At 46.2% G+C, this 17,992-nt stretch overlaps 1 protein-coding gene across 1 annotated transcript in view; it reads right to left on the bottom strand.

Moving 5' to 3' along the window:
• Window positions 1-2,543: 2,543 nt before the first annotated feature.
• LOC311530250 (germ cell-specific gene 1-like protein) overlaps window positions 2,544-17,992 on the bottom strand; it is a gene marked incomplete at both ends in the record, with an annotated part of 78,335 nt that continues 62,886 nt past the window's right edge. Inside the window, one exon of the mRNA XM_084646714.1 lies at window positions 2,544-2,844. Coding sequence (XP_084502840.1) covers window positions 2,544-2,844 — 301 coding nt within the window. The remainder of the gene's footprint in view (window positions 2,845-17,992) is intronic.

Here is a 17,992-nt window from a genome sequence, read left to right as displayed (position 1 = left end):
TTATTAATTGAGTTCTGAATGAACCACTCCTTTATCTTCCCCAAGCTAACTTTAACTGTGAATGTAATTGGTGGAAAATGGGTAAAGGTTCGTGAATTGTCACAATGACCTGTTATATGATTGTTTAAGAAAAGATGCAAGAAGGAGACAGAATGACTGAATTTAAACAGAGAGGGTCTATGATAACATTCAAGGACAGTGTTAAGATTATGATTGATGAACAAGAGGAGTAGGGGACCAGAAATCAATGGACCAAAAGTGGTGCTTTGGAAATTAGGCCTAATTGGTGGGCAAAATAATGAAAGCATGAACCATTCCACTCATCACCATTTTGGAGGCCCTTAAAATGAGGCAAGAGGTTAGCAGCTGGCTTATTTACTGAAATATGAGAGTTCATCTCACTCTTACTTTTCCCTACCAAATGTTATTGTGGGTGTAATCATTTTACATAGGGACATCTAATTTTTTAAAACTCTTACTAAGATCTTCACCTAAGTGATATCTTGTGACAGAAATATCCACACATTAATTATGTGTTAAGTAAAAGCATATTTATTTTGACCAGTTTTCAATGTTTTGCCTGTCAAAATCATTGGATACCCCCTCCTGCAAGTAAGCAAATAAAGGCACCTGATTTACCATCTTTAGACTATTCGCTACTCTGTGTATTTCTGACACATCCCCTCTTGTTAGTCTCTTCTATATACTAAACAGTCTCTCCTCATAAGAAAATCTTTCCAAGACTTTAATCCTTTCCACTGCTCCTTCCAATTCTTCAAGATGAAGGGGGAACCAGAACTTTGCACAGACCTCTGTGCCTCGAATACCATCAGAGACACTGTATTATGTAGTCTTCAGTGAACTATGACTCCCAATAAAGATGCACATCAGCATAGTAATAGCGGGGTCATTTGGCACAAAAACACCAGCACTCACAGCATGGGTTTCTCATTCAGCTTGCACAATAACACCTTATCACTTCCAGTTTGTCTACAGGCATCAAATTCCACCACCATCCTTATGGTGGGTGAAACACGGCCAGAAAGGGTTAAACATCCTGCACGATAAATGACCCAAATTCAATCTTTAGAGACATGTTTAAAAAGTATGTAAATGGTAATTAGGGCCTTTCCATGTTAGATAGGCTAGAACTTTGAAATGCAAACCTGTATTTTTAGAGAATTAGAGGTGATACTAATTGTATTTGTTTACTTATATCTTGTTAGATGTCAGCCATGTAAACAGACAGTTCCTGTCTATTACTATAGCTATTGATTCAGAGATCAAAAGGGAATATTAACATTTAGATGAATCTTGGGTAAAATAATGTCATTGTCTATATGTCTCTTTAAAGTTTGTGATAAGCTGCCTAATGGATAAATTGCCTTATGTTAATCCATATAGCTAATTACCAGTGATGCTTAGGAAACAGGTCTACTTCAGAGTCTGGCTGATTGCCTGTTGTTCGCCTAAGCACTGTGTGGTCAAGGGGCTGCTAGAAAACTGTATAAAAAACTCTTGGGACCTGATCCTTTTTATCTCAGTTCTGCTTGATGCTTCATGCAGGGGAAGCTTAAGTCGTAAGACTGAGATCTCCAGTCCTATCTGGATCACCCTGAATATGAACATTGGACTATAACCTATGGACCAATTCTGAAAGAACACTTTGCAACTACAAAGCTTACCATCTCTACTATGAATCTGATCTCAGAACTGTACTCATGTCTGTATGTATACTGATCTTTTAACCAATACTCTCTCTTTTATTTTTTAATAAATTTTAGTTTAGTTAATAAGAATTGTCTGTAAGTGTGTATTTGGGTAAGATCTGGAATATTAATTAACCTGGGATGTAATGTGTCTGTTCCTTTGGAGTTGGTAGAACTTTCTTATATGATGAATAAGATTTTTAGTAATCCTCATCATATTTGACTTGGATGTCTGGTTGGAGGCCGAAGGCTGGGTTACTTTAAGGGAACTGTGTTGTTGGCTTCTGGGTAACAAGTTAGGTATTATACAAGCTGTTTTGTGCTGCCTTGATAAATCTAAGTATTGGAATATCCACTAGCTTTGGGGATTATCTGCCCCATTCCTTACAGTTTATCCTAATCGAGTTACCTCAGTGTGGCTCCCTGGGACCTCTGTCACATGGTGAAACTAATCAGTGTAGCCTGAAATGTGCTGAATTGGGCTGGGAGGTTGCATCTTTAATGAAAAATAGCCTATTCCAGCTATGGACCAAGTTGTGGACCAGATTCTTTGTTGCCATGGTACTGGTGTTGTCATTTCCACTAGTAAAGGGGTGTAAGCCAGTGCTATTCTGATGTAGTAGTGTTCACACCCACTTTGCACATGTGTATATGACTGTACAAGATGCAGGACGATGGAGAATATGACTTACTGCCTTTTGTGAACCACTCTAGCTGGATCAGTTCCACAAACACTATGTCTTGCTTGAAGCATTGATAAAAGCATTTCTCTTTATGAAAAATAAATAATGCTAGACAGATAAATTTTTAATTAACAAATATTGTAGAACATATTTAGCAATACTCTTCACGGTGTGGCTCAGGGATATTGTTTAAATCTACAAACATTGAAATGCTGGCTGGATTATGTATGTCCTTTAATTGATGCTCCAAGTCCTCTGTAGTGTTATGAAAAGAGCTAACATACATATTCCAAGCTTTCTCTGGAACTCCAGGATCTGGAAACTTGCATTTATTCTTTAAACTTCTCTCCAGCTTTTTTCGTTTGTGCTTGAATTCCAAAATAGTTTTTGTATATCGGTTAATAGTGGTGACAGAGGCAGCCATACAGCAAGCGAAGGAACCCCATGCAAGGCTGTCAACAAAAAGGCTTGTTAGAAAGTGACAGCAGTTTTGCATCCACATCATACTACTGTATCTCCTAAATATATTGTAGCAAAAGTGGTCAAGCTATCCATTTATTGCTATAAATTATGGATTAAATGGGGGAACAGATTCCTAGTGGAAGGTTTTAACAGCTACTGTAGAGTTAAACAGCTCAAGATGAAGCAGAGTTAACTGAGTACTTAAGTTTAATGTTTGCCTTCAACTGTATGAACACTAAACAGCATATTTTTGTGTTTTAGAACAAAATGATTATTGGCATAAGTGAGTATCTATGAAAGAAGGGTCCCTCCTGCTGAAACAAGCTGGAGCATGCTGATAACTCAGTGTGAGTAAGAAACTATGTTACGCAAAGCTATATTTTGCTAGAATTAAGTTTTAGACCCTAGAAACCACGTTATTTTCATTTTGTTTGCAACCCTTTCATAGCTCTCTCACTCTTGCTTGAAATCATGGAAATCTGTGTTTGTAATGGGGGGCACCCCCTCCTGAGCACCGCCTGCTGCTCCATTTGGTACTGCAGGCCTTTTCCTGCTCCTGGTGCTCCCAGTAGGTTTGTGACCTCCCTAGGTAGGTCTTCAGTGGCTCAGCCCTCCAGCCAAGTCACACGGTCAAAAAGTAAATCACTTCCAGGAGTTATAAAAGTTCTACGAACTGTTAGCCCTCACCAGGGTATTCAGCTCTATCTCTGGGCCCTTTAAATCCCACCCTTAGATCAGGCTTCTAAACAAGCCTTCTCATTGCTTGGGCCACTTTCCCAGTGGCCAGTGGGGAAACCCAAGCCTGCCCACCTCTCCAGGTCCGAAATCAGGGATCCTACACACAGCAGCCACATGCTGCCTCCTTTAAAAAGTTGCTGCTGTTTTTTCTCTGGGATTCTTTTCACCTTGTCTCTTTACCACCACCTCAGGGTTACAGTTCTTAGGTCCTCTCTCTCTCTCAGGTCCAGTAAATGCAGCACACCAAACACCCTGGGCCAGAGCAGAGCACCCCTCTAATCCTAGCCAGAGACTGAGCTGCTCAATCTTGCAGCTCCTTTTATTTGAGCATAGTGGGCTCTGATTGGCTGCTTCTGTGTAGCCTTTCTAGGTAGGCCTGGAGGACTCACCTTTACTAGTCCTTCCTGGGGCAGAGTGCAGTGGGATTGCAGGGCCTCCAGTAGGGGGTCACAAAGGTCCAGGTGCACCCTGTCACAACGTTCTTTGTTAAAAACTAAGAATAAGTTTATTACTACAAATCATTTTGGTGCTGTGTAGTAGGGTAGAGTATATAACCCCAGCTGAGCTACCAAGCTATTATCTATAGTGGCTCTTTGGATTCAGTGAACTTGTGGTTACCTCTGTGAGTGTCCAGTAAGAGGATCTGGACACTGCAGGGGAGATGGTTTTGGGGAGAATTGAGACCAGAAGTGTTGTTATGGACACTCTGTAAGGAGTAACTGGGCTGGTGGAAGCCAGGGTGAGACCATTATGCTGTGAGCTGACTCCTGGTGTCAGAGGTCTCAATCAAAGCTATACAGCACAGAAGCACCCAAAGTTAGAGGGCAAGGAGTGAAATTGGAAAACGTCCAGCAGAGGGCAAATGATTAGGGGACTAGAACACATGACTTATGAGGAGAGGCTGAGGGAACTGGGATTGTTTAGTCTGCAGAAGAGAAGAATGAGGGGGAATTTGATAACTGCTTTCAACTACCTGAAAGGTGGTTCCAAAGAGGATGGATCTAGACTGTTCTCAGTGGTAGCAGAGGACAGAACAAGGAGTAATGGTCTCAAGTTGCAGTGGGGGAGGTTTAGGTTGGATATTAGGAAAAACTTTTTCACTAGGAGGTTGGTGAAACACTGGAATGTGTTACCTAGGAAGGTGGTGGAATCTCCTTCCTTAGAAGTTTTTAAGGTCAGGCTTGACAAAGCCCTAGCTGGGATGATTTAGTTGGGGATTGGTCCTGCTTTGAGCAGGGGGTTGAACTAGACGACCTCCTGCAGTTCCTTCCAACCCTGATATTCTATGATTCTATGAGGATGGTAGAATAGGGTGGATAAACTTACTAGGGTGGATAAACCCCCAAAACATCATAGGAAGATGATCAAATAACTTTTAAGACACTTTAAACAGTACCACACTATCAGGTAAAAAACATTACCTCCACTCCTGACTTTCACTTGGATTTGGCAACACTACCCCCTGCTTAGCGAGTGAGGTCCAATTTCAATCAAAGGATACTAAGTACAGTTCTGCTGCCCTTTACTCATACAATAAGGATAACAACATTTAATTACAATGACATTTCATACTAATGTGAATCTTTACATGAAATAACCAAAATTGACCACTTAGGCAAGCAGATTTATTTGGTTATCGCCTAGGCAGGGTCTATGCAAGTATAATCTGCTCCTAAGGTTTTTTCCCCTCAGTTCTTCACTAGACAGCAGGGGAGAGTTCATTCAGATCCTGATTACATTCTCCTTCCAGCCAATAATTTTTCGTCCTGGCAAATCACACTCCATATTATACCGGGTCTACGAATTCTCCCCATAGAGTCTTAAGAAGCCTACTATTGCTGATTCAAACCTGTGAGCTACATGTATCAGTTCTTCTCTAACCTCCCCAGGTGCTCATAAGTTAACCTGTTTACTGGCCTGATAACCCTATCACTACTATTGAGAATAGGGATTGCAGGGTCAGTGAAGACTTCTCCGTGGCAAGGGACGGTAACAGTTCCATTGATGGTTCCTCAGACACTGACATAGGCCTCTGCATCTCTTGCTCCAATAGTGGAGGGTCTAAAGCATCAGGGACACCTTCCACCTGTATGTCCCTTTGCCCAACAACTGAACTGTGTCATCAGAGTCCTGTCTTTCTTTCAAGAGATACGGGAATGCTGGTGGGGCAGACTCATTGCCATAGGCTGGTCGCACTGATGAAATGGGTGTGCTAGCAACAGGCCTAAATGCTTCTGCTGTGGGGTTCAAAGCCAAAAGAAGTTCAGTAGATAGAGACCAGAATCTGTTCTCCATTCTAGGATACACCATGGTAGTGTCTTCAGTCTCAGTCGGAGCCATGCTGAACAGGGTGGGTTAGCCCCATGGGGCCCATTGCCTTTATTGGACAGTGGTTTTGGTCCAGCTTCTTTTTGCCACCCATTTTTTACTACTACTCCTCCTCTACTAGAAAGCAGGTCTTAGGGTCAATATTCATCCCCTTGCTCCACTCCTCTAACATGTATACAGCCATTATAGAAAGTGTCGTTTCTCAAAAATATAACAAAATTGTTTCCCCAAATTAATGGTTTACTCAAAATGTGCTTGCAAGGGGCACTGACCCAGGACCCTAGACAAGCCCACAAAACTGTAACCCTTCTGCCAAGTGGAGTCGACAGCAACAAGGGCCTGGTTTAAAATATAGGGGTTCCTATTAACAAAAGAAAACAAAACTGTCTTCAGTCCTCACCCAGTACTCTAGAAAAACTGACCACCGCCCTTGGGCACCCCTTAGAGGCAACACTTCGCCACTTGCTGAGGGTATGGCTACACTGCAGTTAGAAACCTGTGGCTGGATGGGCCACCTGACTTGGACTCACGCTAAGGGGTCGTTTAATTGCAGTGTAGATGTTCAGGCTCGGGCTGCAACCCAAGTTCTGGGATCCTCCCACCTCACAGGATCTTGGCGCCTGGACACCATTCCAAATCCAAATGTCTACACCACAATTAAACAGCCCTTTAGCCTGAGCCCTAGTCAGCTGGCCCGTCCAGCCACGAGTTTTTAATTGCAGCGTAGCCATATCCTGAGTCTGCGTATAACAAAATAAACAAAATTAAAGAACTAAACAAAGCATTAATTTGAGAAAACACTGCAACAATCACTTGAAAGTATACAACCAATAAATAAAACCCCTGCCCCAGTATTGGCTCTGTTTTCCACCGTGTGATGCGAAAGTCCAACAGATGGATGTGTCTCTAACATGCCATTCCCCTTTTTCTTCCACTGCATGCCATTCATGGTTTGTTGTCCAAGGTCAGCAATATCCTCAGAGGCCAGGAGTGTGTTTGGGTGGGTTTGCCTCTCGGCCCCTTTGCTCATCAACGTTGTTGCCGTTTCTGCCACTGTCATTCTACCCTCCACGCTACCTCTTTCTGCAATGCTGTATCCTGCTGCTCCACTACTTAGCCCAATTCTCACTGATTTCAACGTTCTGCTGATTTCATTGGGTAGCAGGGAACTTCTCTGCTGCTAACTCTTCTACATTGTCTTTTCACTGCAACACTATATCCACAGCTGACCTAAGGTTCAGCTCCTTTAGAGCAGCTTATCAGTACATGCAGCTCAAGTAATCACTAACACCACCCAGATTCTCAGTTGAGTCTAGTCAGCTTTACTTTTAAACACTGGACAGAAAAGGATCAAATAGCTCTAGAGACTCCCTAAACAGGACTGGACCACAAGGCAAAGATACCTATACCCCTCTTCTCTAACTTTCACCAGGATTTGGCATCAGTAGTCCCTGATTAACAAGTGAGGTCAAATTTAGGGTGACCCCCTCAATGGGGCATACTAAGCCCAGTTTGGCTGCCCTTTACTCATACAATAAAAATAAAAATATTTCATTATCTCAGGATTCATATCTTTACCAAAACAGCCAACACTGATCACAGTGTAGATGTTCAGGCTCGGTGTTCTGCCTAGGGAATCAGCAGAGAAGGGATGTCTATGCAAACACAGTCTGCTCCTGACATCCTTTCCCCCCATCTTTTCCTCCTGCCATAGATGGCAGGAGAGAGCTCATTCAGACCCTGCTTACAATGAGTAGTTGAGGGCTATAAAGCAGCTCAGCTGCACTGATAGGGAATGGGGCTCAGTGGCATGTTTCTGCCATTTACTTGCCTTCTCCACTCCTGCCTCATAAAACTGACCAAGGAAATCCACAAGGGTGCAGAAGCGTACCACAAAAAATATTCCAGGGATGGGGAAAATACTTTACAGTGAAAGACTTAAGCTGAACAGACCAAGCTCTTTATCAAAAAGAAGATCGAGAGGTGACTTAATTACAGTGTATAAGGGCTAAATCCACAAAGGAACTTAGGAACTGCAATGCTGAGTGTTGCACCATCTACCATGTAGGCATCCTTCCACCCAGTGCAACCTCAGCCCACGTTTGGTGCCCAACTTAAGAGACGCATGACTCTTGCATTTGGGGAGGCTTGCATTTGCAAGCACCAGAAGCTCCCTAGAAGTGGGAGGGGCCACTGGTGCCTGGACTGTGAACCCACCCCTTGCTCCACCCTGAGGCTCATCCATTTCTCAACCTCCTCCCACCCAAGACCTATACCATGCTTCACCCTCACTCTGCCCCGAAGCCTTGCCACCACTTGGCCTCTTCCCCTGAAGCTATGACCCCACTCCACCACTTCTCCCCGAGGACTCTCTGCCTGCTGCTCAATCCTCTCTGCCCCCTCCCCCTGCCCACTGCTTGCTCCTCTCTGCCTCCTCCCCAAGGACCCCCACCTTCCGCTCTCTCCTCTCTGCCCCCTTCCCCAAGCCCCCCATCTGCTCCTTTCTGCCCCCTCCACAGAGGTCCCCTTGCCTTCTCCTATCCACCCCCTCTCCCAGGGCCCTCCCACCCACCGTTCGTGCCTCTCCGCCCCATCCCCCAAGCCCCCCACCACTCACTCCTTTCTGCCCCCTCCTGCCTTAAGGGCGAGCAGCGGGTGGAGAGGAGCGAGCTGGGACTCGGGGAAGGAGACCTAGCGGGAGCGGAGCTCTGGGGCAGAGTGGGGGCGGGGTCGCTCTCCGGGCACCAGTGGCCCCCCCACTTCTGAGGAGCTTCCAGCAGCGACAATAGAAAGGTGGCAGGCTGGCACGCCTCCAAAGGGAGGTGCACCACAACTGGCATTTCTTGCCCTGTTTGGAGAGATTTCATCTCCCCAAGCCCCTTATACCTGCCGCCAGGCTTCCTACACATGGGGAGAGTTAGGTGCCTAAAAATGGGAGCCACAAAAGCTAGCACACTGAGCAGGGAGCCACCTATTCTAGCCAATAGGAAATTCCACTGTGAGGGGTGTGTCCTAAGCCCCACCCTTCAAAGGTAGCTAGGCACCTAATTGTGGGCTGGAGAGAGGTATCACTCTCTGCTTGGGATTCAAAGCTGTGAACTGTCTGTTGGGACTGTGAAGGGGGAAAGAGGAGAGAATGAGTGAACAAGAGATTCCGACCCATTATAGCCAACAGCCCAGAGATTAGGGTAGTCGCCTGGGATGTGAGAGACCCAAGTTCAGAACATGCCCCCCAATGGAGTTCCCTATCCACTGGCTTATTGGGTACACACACACAATCCCCAAACATAATCATCTAGCTGTTCTTTGTGTGAGGCCCAGTTTGGTAAGAGTGCTCTTAAAATGCCTGCTGGATAGGCCCTGAACATGAGATAGGCAGGGGACTGTATAGCTTGAGCATCCCACTAACTCGGGTTTAGGTGTAAGCAAAGGTGCTAAGCAGCTTTGGGGCATCAGGATTTGGTTTTGCTCATGCCTGCTGATGGAACTTAGTCACTTATAAGTTAGGTGGCAGCTAAGTGGGAGTTTTGAAGGATTCAATGGCACCAAAATGTTGGACTTAAGTGCCTAAAGTGATTGTTAGGCACCTAAGTCCCTATGCAGATCTAGCTCTAAGTATCTTCATGGGGAGAAAATACCAGGTACTAGAGGGCTTTTTAATTTAGCAGAGAAAGACAAACAAGAACCAATGGCAGGAAGCTAAAGGCAGACAAATTCAAATTGGAAATAAGTCAGAGTTTTAAAAGTTAGTGTGATTACCAAATGGATCACACTATCAAGGGAAGTGGTAGATTTTCCATCTCTTGATGTCTTCAAGTCAAGACTGGATGCCTTTCTGGAAGATATGCTGTAGTGAAACACACATGACTGGGCTCCGTAGATGGGTAATTGTGTGGAATTGAACAGTCTGTGATATACAGAAGGTCAGGCAAAATGATCTAATGGTCTTCCTGGCTTTAAAAATCTATGAATTCAGTGCACAGGATAGACTGCAGCTACTCAATATTTTGTTTCATCCTCATTGTTCAACTTGTGGCCCCCAGGTTTATTTACTGCACACTAACCATACCCCACTCTGAATACACAATTCTAATTTCTTCATGGGCTTTTCAATGGTGCTCATCACTACAGTATCTGAGAACTTCAACTATATTAATGAAATTATTTTCCCAACACCCCTGAGAGGTGAAATGGCATTGTTATCCCTGTTTTACACATGGAGAGCTCAGGCACAGAGAAATTAAGGTCAAAGGTATCCATTAATTTTGGGTCCCCAAATCTGAGACACCCGAGACCTGAAGTTTCAAAGTATATAGCACTTTATGCTTTCAAAGCACAGCTCCCATTGACTTCAGTTGCAGCTGTGAGAAGAGTTGAAAGCAGATTTTCACACAATGTAAATGACAATTTCCTGACTCAAAGAGCATTGCAGCCAGCATGGAGGAATTTTTTATTAGATCTTGTTTTAACAGATAAAGAAAAATTGATCACTTAAAATTAATGGTAGTCTAGGTACAAGTGATCATGACTTGATCAGATTTATAATGTACAAGCAGAATGAAGTCCAGCCCAGTAATATATATGCACACTTGATGCTTTAATAGAACCAATTTCATAAAGCTAAAAACTATTATGAGCCAAAACAGCTGGGAAGACTAATTTAAATCAGAAAAATGTGAATGTTAATTGGGAATCATTAAGAACTCCTGACTAGATATCAAAAAAGCCACAAACCCACAACTGAGGAAAAATGCCATGCTGATTAAAAAACAAACCTGGTTTGGAGGGGAAGTGAAGGCAGCAATAAAAAAAAAGTGTGTGTATTATAAATATATAAAACAAATGGAAGACAGGGGAAGTTGATAGCAATGAATATAAAATATAAATCAGGAGCTAGGAATTGTAGAAAATTGATAAGGGATGCAAAGAGACAAAAAAAAAAAGAAAGAAATGTATTGCCAGCAGAGTTAAGGACAATAAGAAGGCATTTGTTCAATATATTAGGAACAAAAAGAATCCTGACAATGATATTGGTTCATTACTAGATGGAAATGGTAGAATTATCAATAATAATGCAGAAATGGCAGAGGTATTCAATTAATATTTCTGTTCTGTATTTGGGGGAAAAAACAGATGATGTAGCTATATCACATGATAACACTCTTTCCATTCCACTAGTGTCTCTGGAGGATGTTAAGCAGAAGCTACAAGAGGCAGACATTTTAAAATCAGCAGGTGCATATAACTTTCATTGAAACTGTTAAAAGAGCTAGCTGAGGAGCTTATCGGACTTTTAATACTGATTTTCAATACGTCGTATGTAGGCCTTGCTAGAGCCTTAGGCATAACTAACAGTGTGAACCAAACGCTGTGAACCAGAGTAGGCCTGGCCTTGGCAGAATAGCAATGCACCAGGTGTTAGCTAATACCACGTGTAACCCTTCTGCCCGTCAGAGTTGGCAGCAACAAGGGCCGGGTTCAATATCTAGGGGTTCCATTCCAATAACACAATGCAAACCGGCTCGAGCCCCCACCCAGTGACCTGGGACAAATATATACCACCCCCGCTGGGCGCCTCCAAGAGGCAATACTTCCCCTCTCGCAAGCACATAGTCTGAGTGTAGCAAAAGTCTTTTAATAACAGAGAGAAACAATGTGGCATTATGTTGGGGAAACACCACCAACCGGATTCATAACACAACCCATGAGCAAAAACAACCCCACCCCAGGCAAATTGGGGCATGCCCTTTTCCCTTTGGTTCTTGAGTCCAGCAACCCCAAAAGTCCAATGCCCCAAAAGTCTCTGTCCCTGGTCAGGGCAGCCCCAGAGTTCGAAAGTTTATCGGCGGAGTTTTACCTCCCAACCTGGGTGGAAATGGGACGGGGGTAAGAGGCACCTTACGTGATCTGAAGCTGACCGCCCCATAGCTCCATAGCGGCGCTCCGCTCCGCCAGCCGCCCCACAAAACTCCTTCGCGCAGCTGCACTCCGCTCCACCAGCCGCCCCACGAACTCCTTCGCTCAGCTGCGCTCCGCTCCGCCAGCCGCCCCACGAACTCCTTCGCTCAGCTCCACGGCCCACAAGCAGCTCCTGCCATCCACACACTGCTCCGTGTCGAACTGCTTCGCCAGCCGCCCCGCAAACTGCTCCACAATATATCTTCAGGCTCCCCCACTACTTAACACAACACTCAGTGATTTCAGCGCTTAGGTGAATTCAGCTTATAATAGGGGAGCCCCAGTGCTGGTGCACTGTCAGCCCAAAGTGAGCTCAGCAGCCTATAACTAGACTTCTAATGAAATCAAAATTAGCTCTGATATTCCACAGTGGAGAGAGGAGGAAGTGCAATTAGCATGTAAGGCCCTCACCAAGGGGCCCATGCCACCAAGTATTAATACTTGTCCCCAGCCTCTCTCCATTCACACAGTTTTGGAACCCATGACCCTTGCCTAGCGAGTGCTACTTAGATGATGGTGAATCCCTCCATCGTAACAAAAGGCCACGTACAGTTCCAAGCACAGTTCCCATAATCAGGGTAATAACAATTTATTCTTCCTGCCCCAATAACAGAGACACTGGGGATCCCACAGCAGCCAAAGTGACCATTTGGGCAGCTATGGTCTCATTCTAGGCGTGGTGGGTGTGCCTATGCAAATGAGATCGGCCCCTGAAGTTCTTTTCCACAACTTGCCACACCTCACCACCAGATGTCAGGGTGGAGCTCATCCTGACACTGCTTACATCCTCCCCCCAGCCGAGACTTTGTCGTCCCGACAAATCACACTCCCTTTATACCAACTCATTGGTTTCCTCCAAAGGGCCTCAGGAAGCCCACTTTAGCTTCCACAAGCCTGTGTGCTAAATGTATTGGCTCCTCACTAGTCACCCCAGGTGCATCATAAGTTAACCGTTTCACTGGTCTTATCACCCTGTCTCGTCTATTGAGAATCTCTGTTGCCGAAGTAAGGGGAACATCCTCTTGAGTGACGGATGGAGAGGCTTCCCTGGAGGGTCCCTCGGCTACTGGCGTAGGCCCCTGCACTCCTAGTTCTAACGCTGGAGGGTCCAAGGTGCCCAGGACATCCTCTACCTGTCTGTCCCCATTGTCCAATAACCTGTGTGTGTCATCACAGGGGGGTCCCATCAGCAGCACCGGGGTATCAGAAAGGGGCCTAAATAGTTCCGCCATTGGGTTTAGGGCGGAAGAGGGAAAACTCTCGTTTGGTTCAGCTGATCGAGACTGAAATCTTGTCTCCATCCCAGGATACACCAGGGTTGTGTCTTCCTCCTCAGACTCACTCTCAGATGTGCAGAATAGGGGTAAGTTAGCTGCAGGGGGCCCACTGTCTGTGTTGGATGGCGGCTTTGGTCTAGCACCTCTGTTCTGCCCGGCGGCCCTGCCGTGGCCCATCTCACAAGGGGTGCTTACCAATTCCCCCACAGGGAGCAAAAGGTTTCTATGCACCGTCTTTATTTGCCCTGGACCGTCTTCAGGTTTGATCTTGTAGACCGGCAGATCTCCCAGCTTTTCCATCACCAGGTAAGGTATTGCCTTCCATCTGTCAGCTATCTTGTGTTTGCCAGCAATACCCAAATTTCGCAGCAGGACTCTGTCCCCCGGCTGGAGCTCCTGCGAACGCACTCTAGCATCATATTGATGTTTGTTGCGGTCTGCGTTCTTCCGAGCCGCAGCGGTAGCTAAGCGATAAGCATCCCGCAGCTTTTCTCTTAGTCGGGATACATATTGCTGATGAGTTTCATAGCTATCTCCATCCTCTGATACACCAAAGCACAAGTCTATGGGTAATCTTGGTTCTCGCCCAAACATCAAGAGATATGGGGTGACTCCCGTAGCATCGTTCTTTGTGGCATTGTAGGCATGCACCAGAAATGCGACATGCTGGCTCCAGGTTGCCTTCTGCTCTGGTCGCAAAGTTCCCAACATATCTAATAGGGTTCGATTGAACCTCTCTGGCTGAGGATCACCTTGGGGGTGATAAGGCGTTGTCCTAGACTTTTTAATTCCTGCTATCTTCAGCACCTCCTTCAGAAGGTGACTCTCAAAATCCCGCCCCTGATCAGAGTGTATCCGAGCCGGGAATCCATAGACTGAGAAATATTTGTCCCACAATACTCGAGCAACGGTGGTGGCCCTCTGATCACGTGTGGGATATGCTTGTGCATACCGTGTAAAATGGTCAGTCACTACTAGAATGTTTCCAACATTCCTCTTGTCTACCTCTACAGACAAGAAATCAATGCATACCAACTCCAAAGGTTTGTTGCTGGTGATGTTCTTGAGATATGCAGCCCTCGTGGGCAGAGTTTTCCTTTGAACACATCGAGCGCAAGTCTCACATTTCCTGCGAACATCTTCAGCCATTCGGGGCCAATAGAACCTACTACGAATAAGTTCCAGGGTCCTCTCCATCCCTAAATGCCCAAAGTCATCATGCAGGGCCCTCATGGCCAGGGCTCTGTACTTTTTTGGCAGTACTAGTTGTGCTCGTTGTTTTTGTAAAGGGTCACTGGTCATTCGGTGTAGCACTCCCTGAATCAGTTTTAGTTTGGTCCATTCTCTCAATAGTAGTTTACCCTCCGGGTTAGGTGGGACAACCACAGTTGGGCTTCGCCCCTCCCTTTTGGCAAGTAGTGTATCACGAATGTCAATATCTTGCCGCTGGGCTTCTTGCCAGTCAGCCGCATTGAGCATGGGCAAAGGAGATTGGTCTAATGCAATATAGTTCACCGAAGCAGAAGGCATGCATTCAGGGGGCAGGCCCAAAGCTTCTGCAACACATCCCTGAAAGTCTTCACGGGCCTCTGGCTCTCGGCGACTCACACTGCAAATAGCTCTCACTCCATCTGTGGGTATCACAGCAACTTCTGGAGCCTGCGGACGCCTGGACAATGCATCTGCATCTACATTGCTTCTCCCTGATCGGTACTGAATGCTGAACTCATAGCTAGCCAAGGCGGCCACCCATCTCTGCCCTGTAGCATCCAGCTTAGCACTTGTTAACACATAAGTCAGTGGATTGTTGTCTGTCCACACCTGGAACTGAGCACCATACAAGTAGTCTCGAAATTTCTCAGTGATGGCCCATTTCAAGGCCAAAAACTCCAGCTTGTGGGTGGGATAGCGAGTTTCACTATCAGACAATCCTCGGCTGGCAAAGGCTACAGGTTTACATTTGCCTTCCACTTCCTGGTACAGGACTGCTCCCAGACCCTCCAAACTGGCATCAGTATGCAGGATAAATGGTTTGCTTGGGTCAGCAAAAACTAGGACTGGAGCATGAGTTAGGCAAGTAATGATTTCTTGAAAAGCCCTTTCACATCTCTCATCCCACCGTGGCCCAAATGGTGCAAAGGGGCCATTGTGTCTCTGCACAGGAGGCTTTGGGGACCTCCCCTTATTCTTGGACTTAGATTTGTTCTTGCTGGACTGATGTCCCCTGGTAAGATCATTCAGAGGCTTTACAATCGTAGCATAGTTTTTCACAAATCTGCGGTAGTAGCCACTAAATCCAAGGAAGGTCTTGAGTTCTCTGTAGTTACTTGGACGTGGCCATGTAGTGAGTGCTTCTATTTTATCAGGATCAGTACTCACACCTTCTTGGGACACAATGTGACCCACATACTTCACTGAGGTTCTGCAGAACTGGCATTTGTCAATTGAAAGCTTCAGACCATAATCCTCCAACCTATCAAGCACTTTAAGAAGTCTTTCTTCATGCTCCTCTAAGGTTCTTCCAAACACAATCAGGTCATCCAAATAAACTAACACTTGCAGTAAATTCATGTCTCCCACAACTTTCTCCATGAGACGTTGAAAGGTGGCAGGTGCTCCAGAAATCCCTTGGGGCATGCGTTCGAACTGATAAAACCCTAATGGGCAGATGAAGGCTGTCTTCTCCTTATCTTCTTCTCCCAGAGGGATCTGGTAGTATCCACTTCGAAGATCCAACACAGAGAACCACTGGCTTCCCAGCAAACAGTCTAAGGCATCTTGCACTCGAGGCATAGTGTACTGGTCGACCACCGTACGGCTGTTTAGGGTGCGGTAGTCAATACACATCCGGATTTTCCCATTCTTTTTGTGGACTACCACAATGGGTGAGGCGTATGGGCTGCGGGACTCTGTAATGATGCCATTCGCAGCCAGCTCCTGAAGATGATGTCGCACATCTTCCATCTCAGAGAGAGCAATCTTCCTAGATCTCTCCCTGAAAGGTCGAGAGTCATGTAGTCTGATATTGTGCTCTACTCCTTTTGCACATCCCACATCCCACTCATGCAGTGAGAACACCTTGGATCTTTCACAAAGTTTCTTCCTCAGGCGATCTTTCCAGTCCTCGGACACTGGTGAATCTCCAAAGTCAAACTTTGCTGGGTCTATTGCCGGAACTGGAGTTTCATACTGGGGTTTTACAATCGACTCAGGCTCAAAGAGGTCTGCTATCTTTTGTCCTTGCTTCACAAAAATATCACGACTCGTTTCATTAGCAATCAGTATAGTCACCCTTTCCTGGGCTTCAGCAGGTAGGGTTATGACTCCACTGGGGACCAGCACTCCTTCAGGGAGCTCTCCTCCCATCGGCTGCTCTATCATTGCTAACGTCCCTTTACTGCCTTTCAGACAGGTACTCATGACAAGCACTTCTTGCTCCGTCCTTGCAGGCACTACTAAGGGGGTTGTGCCCGCGTACTTCAGTGCCCCAAGCGGTAGCTCAGATGTGTCCCTTTTAGCGCTCTCAATTTTCCTATAGGCTTCAGCACAAAGCGTATGGATCATCAGGGTATTCAGGTACTGGTCCCCAGCCCGCCTTCTGCAGTAATCCGCGAGTACCTTGAAGAGACTGGAGTTGGTCCCTATCAGCACAGACACATCAGAAGTCCCTTTAGGGTCAGGGCATATTAAGGCAGCTGTGTCTACCTCTTCTCTCACCCCAGCAACCTCCTCTGGGAATTCCAGGTGCACTATGACATACCCTTGATAGGGGTATTCATCCATGCTGAGGCCACATAGGCCAAGGCCAGTCAGTGGCTGTATAGGCAGGTGCCTAAGCATCTGTTGGTAGAATGACTGAAATATAATAGTCACTTGAGATCCAGTGTCAAGCACTGCTTTACACTCCACCCCTTCGATCCTCACCATGACCTCTGCTCGAGGCCCTATCAGTCCTGCAGGGATCCCAGCTGGACAGTCTTTTCTGGGGGAATCTTCAAATCCTGCAGACCTGGGGGGTCCCCGTCCCCAGACCCTCTGGCAGCTACCGGATCTCTCCCAACTGATCCTCAGCTTTCCATACACTAAGGAGGGGTTTTCTTCATTACGGCACTTGGCAGCACTGTGTCCATCCTGACCACATCGGTAGCAGAAGAATTGACCTTTCCCCCTTCGCCTGGGGGGGATGGTGGCTCTAAGTGCGGGCTTCTCAATCGCCACAGTTTGAGGCTTCTTATTCCTAGAAGTCTTAACTCGGTCAACGGTACTTTGCAGCTCAGCTATCTGTTCCGTCAGGACCTGCATTTGTTGGGCAAGTTCCTCTCTGGTGCTCACCATCAGTATACTGGCCATTTGCAGTGGTGTTGTGCTGGCTGGCTCCGATGTTTGGGCTTCCCAAAACTCACTGGCAGCCTGCCTTTCTTCCTCCTCTCGGACCTCTTTTATCAGCTGGGAGTAACTTGGGGGATGTTCCCGTCGTTCTCTTAGCCGGAGATGAAGTAGAATCGGGTTCTGATACTGAGTTCCTCTTACAATTTGAGCCAGTCTGGTCTGATCCATCTGCTCAGCAGTCACTGCTCCCCTCATGACAGCTCTCTGAAGCAGTCTCTCCAGTCTCTGTATGTAGGCTGAAGCCTTCTCGCCCTTTTGTTGTCGGGAATTAAGGAACTTACAGTAGCTGTCTTCAGGGCCCTCTACGCTCCCAAAGTTGTGTTCAAGGGCCTCTAGGCAGTCCTTCACACTGACCCCAGGGTCAATGAGCTTCAGGGTGCGAATCACATCTAATGCTGGGCCGCCAAGGCTCTCTATAAGGCATCTTCGCTTTTCTGCATCTGGTACG

The sequence above is a fragment of the Lepidochelys olivacea genome (genome assembly GCF_965140295.1).
Source record: "Lepidochelys olivacea isolate rLepOli2 genome assembly, chromosome: 14".
NCBI lineage: Eukaryota > Metazoa > Chordata > Testudines > Cheloniidae > Lepidochelys > Lepidochelys olivacea.
This window is presented reverse-complemented; position numbering and strand designations above follow the sequence as displayed.